The 12426-nt window shown below is 48.8% G+C and overlaps 1 protein-coding gene across 6 annotated transcripts in view; it reads left to right on the forward strand.

The window, feature by feature from the left end:
* BRMS1L (BRMS1 like transcriptional repressor) overlaps positions 1-12426 on the forward strand; it is a 68795-nt gene that overhangs the window by 39708 nt on the left and 16661 nt on the right. For 4 of the 6 annotated variants that reach the window (XM_069209129.1, XM_069209130.1, XM_069209135.1 and 1 more), the window contains one exon: positions 1030-1107. In XM_069209129.1, coding sequence (XP_069065230.1) covers positions 1030-1107 — 78 coding nt within the window. Of the gene's footprint in view, positions 1-1029; positions 1108-8080; positions 8208-12426 lie in introns of all 6 variants that reach the window. The other 2 variants (XM_069209131.1, XM_069209132.1) reach the window with 1 other exon arrangement.

Genomic DNA, 12426 nt, shown 5'->3' on the forward strand with positions numbered 1-12426 from the left:
GGGCAGAGACAATGCTGCAATTACAAGGAAGTGCAAACATGATAATTGGCATGCAATCTTTGTCCTGCTATCTTTGGTCTGCTCATCCACTCCCTTCTGTCAGTCTTAAGGCATTTTTGTACTGCAGGTCTGAGATGAGAACATATCTGCCAGTGGTTTGTAAAATTGTCATTCTCACTCCCTTACAAATACTCTTCAGGCTTCCCTCTATGCATGCATTCGTAGCCATGGAGATTTTGTCCTGTTCAGCCATACATTTGGACACAACACCACTTTTAACAAAGGCCTTTTTTAAACCGCCCCCTCCCCATCATAGCCCACGTTCCCTGTGTCAGTTTGCCATGCCAGAGCTGATTTCTGCTATGATAAGTCTTGTTTTAGAGCCAGTAGCCATCCTTTTCATATTGCTGCTTACAAGATGGCTGCGAGTTGAGTTCTCGCTGCTTACATCTGGTTTCACCTACTGCTTGTGAGTTAAAATCCCAACTGGACCTGCAGACATTAAACTTTTCTGTGTCAGTATTTTGACTTTCTAATAACTTCTTGTCAAGACAACATTTTGTCAGGATTGCTTCAGCCCCACATGCCACAACTGCAGTGTTGAGACGATATCTGCTCCTTCCGAGGGCCAAAGGGTGCCAATATGACCCTAATTAGAACAGCTTGTAGCAGTGGTATAGAGGAACATAACCTATTTCCTAATTTCCTTGGCACTGCAGTTGTGGTAGTTAGTGGAAGTGGAGGCTTGTAATAGGGGTCTTGGTGCATGGTCTTGCAGGCGTAGAGGTAGGCATGGCAGATGTGTTTCAGGAGCGGAGAGAGATGTGTGACTTGGTGTGTGTTTTGGGAGGGAAAAGAGATGGGAGTTTGGAGTCCCTGGGAAGAGCAGACATTGTGCTGTAGTTTAACGCCACTTGGGACAGGGTGCACGTCACAGCTTCTCAGTATTGTAGCTGGTATGTTTTCTAGGAGCGGTTTGGGGAGGGCTGTTGGCAATAATAACCTGATAATTATCTCTTCTTTCCTCAGATCTGGTAGAAGCTTCACTCCGCTCCCCAGGTGCTTCACCACGTCACTGTTCCGTGCGTGGCCTTGCTGTATCTGTAGGTGAGAATACTGGCTGAGGGAGGATTGTTGCATTTACAGTACCAGAGGTGTGAACATGGGTGTATTGGTGCTTCATTGGGAGTAGAATTCTAATGGCATAACTTTTTTGTAACCTGTGTTGATGTAGCATGCTCTGCATACTTCTGCCATCTAGTGTTGGTCTCAGATGTTTGCCGGTTGTCTAGTTGGGAATGTGCATGGTCAGGGACTCCTGGTTAGATTTTATTTTTTTTCCCCCACCACTGCGTCAGGAAGTGTACGGATGGGCTCTGAGACTGCGTGTGTCCTCATTTTCATAGGCCTGGATGTGGAGTTTCAGTTAAACTCAACACCCGGAACTGGAGAACCTCTTTGTCTGCGCTCTTCTCCACAACAGCTTTCAGAGACTGACGCCATTAAATAGTTTCACAACTGCCAGGGCCTCTGGTAATTCGAGAGCTGTGTGCCGTTTTGTCTTCTGCAAAGAGAATGCACACAGAGTGTTGGAATGGTCTCCCTTCCTATACTGTCCCCAGTGCCAAGTATCCATGGTCCGACCGTCACCAGGTCTGTAACCTCTGCCTCTTACCTAACCACAACAGTGTTGTGTATGAAAACTGCCTTGCCTCCCCTTTCAGTCAAAAACATGTTCTGATAGAGAAATGGAGAGATTTTGGGTGCACCAGCAATCCCCTGGTAAGACACCTCACATTTTTGCAGGACACTCTGCCCCACCAAATACCACCATGTCCAGAAGCAGTCTTCAGCTGCTCAGACCAGGAGGAAAAGGTTTCCCAAACCACAAACAGCAGCCCTCAAACAAAATCCTTTATCAGAGTTGTGAGTATGGCTGATACATATGCTTAGCCTGTTAAGATGCCTCACACAGGTAGAACACTGTGCCGGAGGGGGGTTGGGGAGTCCAGCTCTGTGCCAAAATCCTCAGTTTTGAGGGCCGCCACCACCTTCAGTCTCCTGTAGGCCTCTGAGTCGACAAAGCTCCCGCCTAAGAGCATTGAAATGTCGCAATTGTTCCTGCATGCACCTAGATTCGACTTTAAGCCAAAGGCCCCTTTGACGCCAATGCCCAGGACGCAGTTGATGTCTAAGACCCCATGGACGACGGGATGGGACTCGCAGTAGCCTTTTTACCTGCTGGCAGGAAGAGGGTACACCAGGCGACAAGGGCAATGATAAAGCCATGGATAGAGGTGCTCTAGCAAGGAGACTTCCACCTCCAAGCACTGACTCTCCCGCCTTCCACCCCAGGCACAGTGCAGAAGACTGTAGCCGTTTCTGTCTCACTGGAAGGAATTTGATCTCATCAACTTGATGGGTACTAGCAGTGCTTTGCCACGGCTACTGCCCAGAGCTCCCAACCCTCAGCAAAGAATATCTCTACCTTCTGGAGGAGGAGGTGCAAGTGTTCTTTCAAAAAGGGGCCAAAGAACCAGTATCCCCTCCCCAGTGGGAGCGCAATGGAGTTTATTCTTTACTGTCTCATTCCCAAGAAGGACGTCTCCCTCAGGCCAGCCCTGGACTTTGGACACCTCAATCGCCACATCATTTCGGAACATTTCCACATGGCAACGCCACAGGATGTCATGCCCTCTTACTTCAACAAGGTGATTGTATGACTGTGCTAGACCTGAAGGAGACCTCCTTTCATATCCCCCATTCATCCAACCCATCAGTGCTACCTTTCACTTGGTAATGAAGGCCACTCACCACAAAGCAGCATATTTTTTTTCCCGAGGTTACCACTGTTTGTCAGAAAGCGTCAGACTTTTGTGACCACTCCCTTAAGGAGTTAGTGTAGGGAGCTGGGTTTTTGTTTCAATAGCACCCCCACAAACACACTTTTTGCACGGTATGATGGAACTTTCTGAAGTGCTCTGGGTCGCTGCCAACCAGCTCCTCAGTACCAGTGTTCTTTCCTCCAGAACTGTCCAATTGGCAAATCTATTAGCACCCTCTGCAAGTCCCTAGTAAATGGTGCCCCTGTTGCTTGGGTTACTGAGGAGGGTCACCAAGGGCTGCAGAACGAATTGTGCAATCTTAAGAGACCCCTCACCAAGCACATACCAAGCTACCACTGCAGGCAAAAGTGAAAACACGACATGGCAGACATCCCGGTGTGTCATGTCTCCTAACACTGCATGCAGTCTATGTAAGTCACCCCTGCAGCAGGCCTTACAGCCCGAAGGCTGGGCGCATTATTTTACATGTAAGGGCATAACTGCAAGAACAGATATGCCTCTGGTTTGTCGATTCTTAGGCTTGCTAAGGGTGCAGGGAAGCCATTTTAAATCGATGTGCTGGACACTGGTCAATACGAGTTTCCCCAGCTGCATGATGGCCTCACTGAAGATCGGGATGTTTGATATCAAACATCTTGTATTGATAAATCCACACTGATGCCAGTGATTGATTTATCAATGCATGTACCCAGAGGGCGCCTTAGGGGTGCCCCATGAAAACCTACCAGCCTCTGGTGTGCTTGCTGACCACTTGGAGCCAGCCTTCCACCACCAAACAAGAGTCTGTCCTCTTATTGTGAGAACCCTTTGCTCTCAGAAGGCCCAGAACAAAAGCCTGTCTGGGAAGAGATTGTAACACACCCGCCCACAGGAAGACCTGCTGAATAGCCTCCTTGGGCCAGTGAGCTTCAAAGAAGCTGCCGCCTTTGGAATGCAAATCTGGCTCCCCTCACAGGAGAGGAACCTGGTACCAACCCCGCCAGCCTGTCTGCATCTCTCGTCAAAATCTGCACCAAAGTTCACTCGTCCTGCATCTATGACTCCAGAAACATGGGAGGACTGTCTGCCTTTGAAAAAGACTCCAGACCTCCTGTGAACAGAGGGCCTGTTCTCCAGCAAACTCCAAAGAAGGGACTCTGAATCCTCTGGAACCACCAAAACCCAACACCTGAAGTCACCATTGCACCTGCTGTCTCTGACCCGAGTTGAAGTGGTCGACCGGTGCCAACAAGGCTCTCCAGCCCTCCAGAGTCCGAGTCCGTTGTGGTTTCACCCCTCCTGGACCCCCCACCAATGCCTGCCCCCTCTGCATGCAGCCCCACTCTACTGCGACTGCTCCGGTCAGAAAAACCTGATGCCTATGCACCCATCGCCCCTGAGCCGTCGAGAAGAAGACCAAAGGTGCCCACCTGGGCCTAGCATCGTGAGGCCCGAACCCTGCTGTTGGTTCAGTCCGAATGGCCTCTTGGCCGGAGCCTGCAGCCACTGTTCGCAGCGACTGATCTCTGTTGAAACGTATCGGGCACCTGACACTGTTTTGCACCATGCACTCGGCTGCCCCCATGCCGCTGGTGATGTACTGCTGGTGCTGCCTCGGACCTTGCCCATCACTCACCTTAACTCCTAGAGATTGGTCTTGTAAGTGGCTGTACTCTACCTCTTTGCAGAACTTGTTTTTCCTCCCATAGGATAACTTTGCAGAATTCAGAAGTTGCACTGTCCATTTTTTCACTGTGAAAAGAATTCCTATTTAAATGTGTAATTACCTGAGAGATTTTCTCTGCTGCCTAAACCTATATTAAGATACTTGCTATAAATTGGTGTGTATGTCCTTTTTGAGTCGGGTGTCTCATTTATTGACAATTGTGTGGATGTCTTGCACTCCTCTGTGTTAAGCCAAAGGCTGCTCGACCGCACTACCCCTAAATAGAGCACTGTGGGACTGTTTCCAAGCCTGGTGAACCCCTGGACCTTTTACACAGTATTAACATACCACATAAAGGGTCAGCTTCCTACACCTAGTCATCCACACTTTCTTCTACCTCTGCGATTGGGTGATCCAGATCGAGTGCAAGCTCCAATATCTAGCACATTCGGAGATTATCATTTCCTTGGTCCACAACCTAGGGTGCACGATAAATGCCACGAAATCCAACCCCACCAAATTTAAACCTTCCTATGGTGTATACGTGTATACTCAGCGCGGTTTCAGGGAAAGCCTTCCTCAGTCCGCAGAGGGTGTTGTCATCCCAGCAGGTCCAAAACTCGCAGTCATAACTTTCATGCGCCTGCTAGGCATGATGACCTCCTGCATCATTATGGTACCCCATGTGCAGCTCCACATGTGTTTGCTGCAAGAATGCCTTTTGGCTCAATGATCTGAAGCAGCAGGGTCAGTGGGAAGATCTGGTGTTGAAGGCCAGCATCCCATCGCTCTCTGCAGTGATGAAATGGCAAAAACCTGTTGCAGGGCAAGCGTTTCCCAGACTCCATTCCACAAGTCACCAACACCACAGACACCGCCCTCATCTGCTGGTGCGCACCCCTCATATGAACATGCAGGGGATCTTGTCTCCTCATCACCGGCGTACCATCAAGTGTCTTAAGCTACTTGCTGTACGCCTTGCTTTCAAAGATTTCCTTTCAGTCAAAGCAAAGTGGTCTTTCTCAAAACAGACTGCATGACCTCCATATGTTATCCCCAAAAACAAAGTCACTAACTTTTCTTAACTTTCATCACTAGTGCAGCAGATCTGGCAGTGGGCGCTCTGCCAGTGCATGCACCTCTGATGGTCTACTTTCCAGGGGTGAATGACGACTTGGCAGACCAGCTCAGCTGGAGGCATCAACAAGTCCATGAGTGGGAACTCTACCTACTCCATCACTTACAGCGCCTCACATTCAAGATGGCGAAACAACGCCTCCAGATATCCATGCCCACAGCCCAAGGGCAGTGCATTGGCCAGGGAATCTTTGTCTCTTAAACTCATTCCATCGTTGGTTCAGCAGATGTGGGACACATCCCAAACCCTAATCCTGGTAGCCAGCCAATTTGGTTGGAGAGCCCTGGTATTCAACACTCATTGAAGTGGCATTAAGGCCCCATGAGAAGCTCACCATTTAGGCCCAGCCTTCTCATGCAGAACCAGGGTGAATTCAGACACCTCGCTCTAGTAACCTGGCACCTGAGGTGCATGGGCATCTTGTGTGAGTTCTCAGGTTTACCACATGAGCCGATTATGCATCATAATAGAAGAGATTTGTCTGCTGTTGCATCTCCAAATATCTGGGGCCCCACCCCTGCCTACTGCCCAGAACATTTAAAATTTCTTCATCTGAAGAGATTAGGCCTCGCATATAATCCCTTGCGTTCTGCAGTTCCTTTCCTGAAAGTAGTTTTCCTCGTAGCCATGAGTGGCATGCCCTTGCATGCCCTTGCGATACAAGAACCTTTCATTTGCGTCCACAAAGACAGGGTCATTCTCAGAACCAATCCAAAGTTCCTCCCCCAAGTAGCTTCACGTTTCCACTTCAGCCAAACTGTAGCACTACCAGTGTTCTTCCCTCACCCAGACTCTAGCAAAGAGAGCCCTCCCCATCCCAGATGTCAAACCGGCTTTCATTTATTACATCGACGGGACCAAGTCCTTCCGCAAAAGCTGAGCAGTTAGTAGCCTGTGGCAAACAGGTCGATTGTGGCAGACCCCACAATCAACCTGTTTGTAAGGGTGGTAATGTCACGTAGGTCGTCAAGTGCATCCAAAGTTGCTGTCATAAAGTCAAAAGAGCCATTCCGGTCACCCCCGGGGCGAACTCTACACGTAAGAAAGAGCAACCATAGCCTTCCTTAATAATGTCTTTGCAGCTGACACATGTAAAGCAGCCACTTGCTCGACCCCACACTCCTCCACTAAGCACTACTTTGTAGATACCTTAACCTGCCAACAGGTGATGCTTGGCCAAACCGCCCTAAGGACTCTGTTTTAGACGTGTACATCATCCACAAGGAACCACCGCCTGAAGGGGAGTACTGCTTTACAGTCTATGCAGAGCATGTCTACCTACAGCAACACGTGCTATGAACGTAAACGTTTTCTTAGCCTGTAAGAATTTGTTCGTAATGCTGTAGATTCACTTGTGCCCTCCTTCCCAAGAATGAGTAGCTTTACTTGCAGATATCTTCCTGATTTATGAACTTCCTTTCATAATACACATGTGCACAGCACTGTGTTCTACGTTGCTCACTTATCAAGTTTATTTTAAGTTATTTATAACCTTTTGCACTAAAACCGATACAGTATTGAATTTGTAATTATATCTTGTTTTATACAGAATATTGCACATTTTAATCATTTCTACTTTGCAAAATCAACTTCTATCATTTGAACGTTTTTAAATGAATGTATCTGTTTTAATATTTTAAGTGCAAATGTTTTAAATAACTAAACTTGAAACTGTCACTACTCAATGCAACTTTTATTTGCTGTGTGAAAAAGTCTATAACATGAAGTTGATGCCGTATGATCCTAACCGGAGATGGGGGAGGGGGTGATGAGTCCCAGTTCCTACTGTAACTCCAAAGCCTTTCTCTGAAGAAAAAAAGCATGCAATCGTCCTAGCCAACACTAGATGGCAGAAGTATGCAGAGCATGTGAATCTAACCTTTTCCTTCAACCACCCTTTGGTGGCCCTGATGGCCTGCAGTTGAGCCCACTTCTGTGTAGTAATCAGGCTTAAGTGACGATCCGTATCCGCATTGAGCACCTGCTTCTCATCAGTGCCCCCCGTTCAGGCACTCGGAGCAGCCGCCGTGTAATTCACCCCCGGATATCTTAGAACGGCGGTTTTATTCACAGTAGTGCAGCTTCACGTTTAGTGTAATCTCACTAGGCCGTGTGAGAACAGCCCTGTCTAATCTGAGCATCCCTAAGGGGCAGTTCAGGAGCCGCCACTCAGACGGAACGTCTCGGATCTGTGAGTATCCTCATACATGTGATCATGTGAGGCCATCTGTGACTGTTCGCAGTGTAAGCAGCCAGGCGCACACCTTTTACACACATGAGCATCTGCACATGACTGAAATCCTCCCTCTTGGTAAGAGAGCGCACGTAATCAGACGAGACGAGCTAAGACGCATTAGCGCAGAGAGCCTGTCCCTGCTTTCTGGACCTCTTTGGTTTACTGGGGTGAGTAGTAATTCCTTGCAGCAGCTGCTCATTCTTTGTTTCCTATAGTTCCTGCGAAGCTGGAGAAATTCCCGCACAGTGCCCGGTCGGAGGACGGACGCCTGCACTATGATGGAGAGTGGTACGGCCGAGGACACACCATCTGTATCGATAAAAAGGACGAGTACCCTACCAGGTGAGTCCTTCACCGTGGAAAGTGACCTGTTAGTGGTAGGAGGTTGGCCTTTCTATGGGTAGATGAGATGGCAAATGCTGATTAACAAAGTGGGCTGCGTGGGATAACTGAGGGCTCACTGGATGTGCCAAGCATGCTGCACGTGACACTGAGGGCGAGTTGCTAGAGAAGAGACGTCCGTCTGTTGGATGGGCACAGATCTGGTGGCAATCGATGGCCTTATCCACTGATGGTACAAGATTCCGCTTCCAAGGGCTGATGCACTCACTCCTCACCGTCTGACTCTGCCACACATGGATCTCAGCCTGGTTTTAGCTGTCCTTGTTGCCGAAACATGCACGCCCCATGTGCAGCGATAGAAACATTTCTGCTCCTTGCATCCTCCTGGAGGGGAGTGATATTCAAGCCTTCAGTCTGAGCTGTGCACCGCCTCTCATGACTCCCGGGTCTGCATTGCTTCTCACTTCAGTGACATTATTTTCCTGTCTCGTTTCCATTAACTCTCTTGGCAGTGTGATGTCAGATCCTCCTTTTATTTGTTTTATACAACCATTTATTGCCATTTTCTAAGACTATGACAGCAAGCAACTAAAGAGTGGTGCTTCTTGGAGCATGAAAACACAAGCTATTCAAGCATTCCATTGCGAAGTGTGAATCTGCCCAGCATTACAGAAAGACAGCAGACTTGTTGCAGGATGCATGGGAGCTCCCGGTGCCATCTTAAGCTTTCAAGGCGCACCTTTGCCTCTTCAATAAACAGTGCCAGCATTATGGCGTGATGTGGCCATATGCCGCAACGCAGTAGAGCTGCAATTCTGGGCTATTACCTGACCCAGTCCAGTGAACGTCTGTCCATCGTTGCTGGTATCTTATTCTTTCCGTATATTCAGGTGTGTGTTTCTTTTTTTTTGTTTTGTTATTTTATTTGAGGGGCGGGTGGTGGTGGGGGGAAGTCGAGTGATATGGCGCTCCTGCACATCTAAATCTTTAAAGCGGGTAGCTGACCCGGAAGCCCCACACCACAAGAAGGAAATTCCTCTTCTTTATCACACATTACAGACCTAGTAGAGAGTTTGAACTTAGTTCTGCCAAAGCAGTTAACATCTAGATAGATGCATTTTATGAGCCTGTGTCCTGAAAGAGATTGCAGCGCCATGAGGGCCTGTGGACAGAATGATGTAACTCGGACTCCCAGGTCTCCCTCAAGCGGGAAATGTCTGGCGTATGCCTGCTCTGACAGCGTTGAATCAGTCTGTGTCCCTCGGGTATGGCAACAGTAGAGCTCTGATTTGTAAGTACCGAAAGAATTCTGATTGGGATTCCCATTGAAGATCCTGTTCCATGTGAATCCTCTGTGCTAGAGGTGCAGGCACACACAACCGGTTAGAGGGGCCAGCCCTGTTCAGTATCATGCCAGATGGGGAAAGGGCCCTAGGCATGATACGTAAGCATAAACCTTAAAGAGAGGCCCTAAGTTCATGCAGTGGAGGCTGGCAAATTTAAGAAATCCTGTTCTGTATTATTAAAGCACTTTTCAAAGTCAATTACGTCAATCGCTGTACCTAGCTTACCTGCGACATTTCCGTGTCACCAGCGGAACTTGACTTTTCGATGTTTGTGTGACACTTGTCACTCTTTAGGACGAGTAGAACAAAGTGATTTAGGGAGAGATCACAATTGATCCCTTTAATGGTCTGTAATGATCTAGACAGTGCCTTAAAACAGCTGCATCGCCCCTGGATTCCTAACGGAGGGTCTCTAAATCACCCCTTTTCTGTCTCGACAGAGGGCCCTGTAAATCCTTGGCCCTTTGTTAATGGAAGATTTTGGACCAGGATAGACTGCGTGTGACCGTCGTGAGCAGAACAAGCTGAATAGCGTCGGCCCCTAACTGTCCTGCGGTGGAGCCCAGCGACTGCAGATGTCGCCTGCCCCACAGGCTCAGTGGTCTCTCTCCCTTGCCTTCCTTTTGTATCAGCTTTTCTATTGCTTTCTTAATTCCCTGATCTGGAATTTCACTTTCCACCCTGATCTCTCTCTCTCTCTCTCTCTCTCTCTTTTCCAATTTATTGTTCTCTTCCTTCCTTTGTCCCCTCCTTTATCTACTTATCTAGGTTTCCTTCCATTCCTCCTGTGCTCTCTCCCTTCGTCTTTGCCACTTAGAGAGAGAGAGAGACACTATCTCCTTCCCGTCTTTTCATGACGTGTGTCTGGATGAAGCATGTGTTTAGACACATGTAACGCCCTCTGTCTCATGTGGTCCCAAATCTTTCTAATCTTACTCTGAATGTTTAAAATTCAACCTTTGAAAAACTACTTGAAAGCCAGAAACTGCAGTACAACTTATGGTGCTTCCTCCATCATTAGGTGTTTGACAACTACAGACAAATGGCTGTTGCGTTTCAACCCCAGACAGCTAGGCCTCTTGTGTATGGGCCGCCCACCCCTTCTCAAGACTGGGCCCCTAAGCCCTTAGGTGGCCTTGCCAGTCTGCGTGCCAGGGGTGCACATGTGGTTGTTGAGCAGGGCTGGCTTTACCTCTTCAGTCTGTGCTCTGGGGCGTGCATGTAGCACCTAGTATAGTTGGAAGTCGAGGATTTGCTGTGGGGTGTCCTTGGAGGCAAAGGTTGGGGGCCAGGGATATCATAACTGTTAGTAGTATGTATTGCAGATGGTCTAACCCCTTCCGCAGTGGGCACAGACTTCATGTTAGATTGTTTTTTAACCTTCCCCACCATCTGTTTCTCTGCAAGGATTGCGTGCAGGGTCATGGAACGGACACTATTCCCACATTGTCTCCGCTGCTACACCAGTTATTTGTATTCCGACCACCATGAGATCTTGACATTGGTGTCTCCCCCAACCATATCAGCACTGCGAGTCAGGCCTGCCTTACCTTCCGCTCAAAGACGACCTTCCATTGTGGGCGAGTGAGAAGGTGGACACATCCGAAGATGGAAGGACGGCCCTCTGGGGATCCTTCCAATACCTTTGTAGAGCAGACCCCTTGATGTCTAAGGTTAGGCGCCTGACCTGCAGGCTTTCCACCCCATCAACTAGTGCCCAGCTCACAGGTGTTTTTTTTTTTTTTTTTTTTCCCTCCTTCTCAGACCAGGAGGAAAAACAAGAAGAGGTACCTTCACCACAGAGTCCTCCAGCTCTCGAGTGAAGACCTCTGCAAGGGTTGCAAGTGAGGTCGGCACCAACACTTGCATCACAGCCTCCGAAAGCAGAACACCACTCCAAAGGGGTCGGGCATCAAGCCCTGTGACTTCCACGCAGACTTTGGGTCCTCCACTGCATTCTGGCTCCGGTTGGCACTGATCAAAGGCTCTGGAGCCAACAGTGCTCCACTCAGGCACTGACCCTGTTAGGTCATCGAGCCCTAAGATCCCACATAAGCCCTGAGGTCCTTTGAAGCCTAAGACACCGAGACCAACCTTGATCCAGAGGTCTCTGGTGACCGAGTGGCCGTCATTGGCTTCAAAGCCCCTATCGGCTCCGTGGATTCCATTGTGAGCTGGCGCTGATTCGGAGCAACCTGTCCTGCAGAGAGTGCGGGTGGGGTTGGATGCCAAGTAAAAACGAATTTTCGTCCATCTCCAAACAGGACCCATCTCAACCAAGCTTCCTTCAGCAGCAGCTTATGAGACTTTGCGTCAGAACACTGCAACTAATATTCAAGCAACTGTTGGCTTTGGAGCCTCGTCCAACTCTCATGCCTCAAAAACACAGGGTTACAATTACTCTCCCCTACGTTTAACTTCCTCTTCCTCCATAGCTATCACTTCCACCTCTCCTCCACCCCGCCCACCACAACTACCACCCGCATCACCACCTCTGTTGCCTTTATACTTGCCGGAGTCATCCCCCAATCCTTTATGGGGACGGAAGCCCCTCCAGCCTTCTTGACCATTATGAAGCACCAATTGAACCAGCGCCCACAGGTGACCCGTGGGATTACTGCAACTTTGATTTTCCCCTTGGTGATCCAGGTTTGGATAATACTCTAGTAAGGGCATCTCCCCTGGACAACACCATGGCATACCAGGACTTGATTTAATAGACGGCCACTTTTCACAGAGTAGACATGCATGTCCTCCATGTGGAAATCTGTTTCCTTGTTCAGAGACAGTCTGAGAGACCAGTACAAGTCCTCCATATGCTAAAGTCCACCCAGTACCTTTTAAGGAGCCCATCAAGGCCTTGGTGGTAACAC

Source organism: Pleurodeles waltl, chromosome 9, assembly GCF_031143425.1.
Source record: "Pleurodeles waltl isolate 20211129_DDA chromosome 9, aPleWal1.hap1.20221129, whole genome shotgun sequence".
NCBI classification, from domain to species: Eukaryota; Metazoa; Chordata; class Amphibia; order Caudata; family Salamandridae; genus Pleurodeles; species Pleurodeles waltl.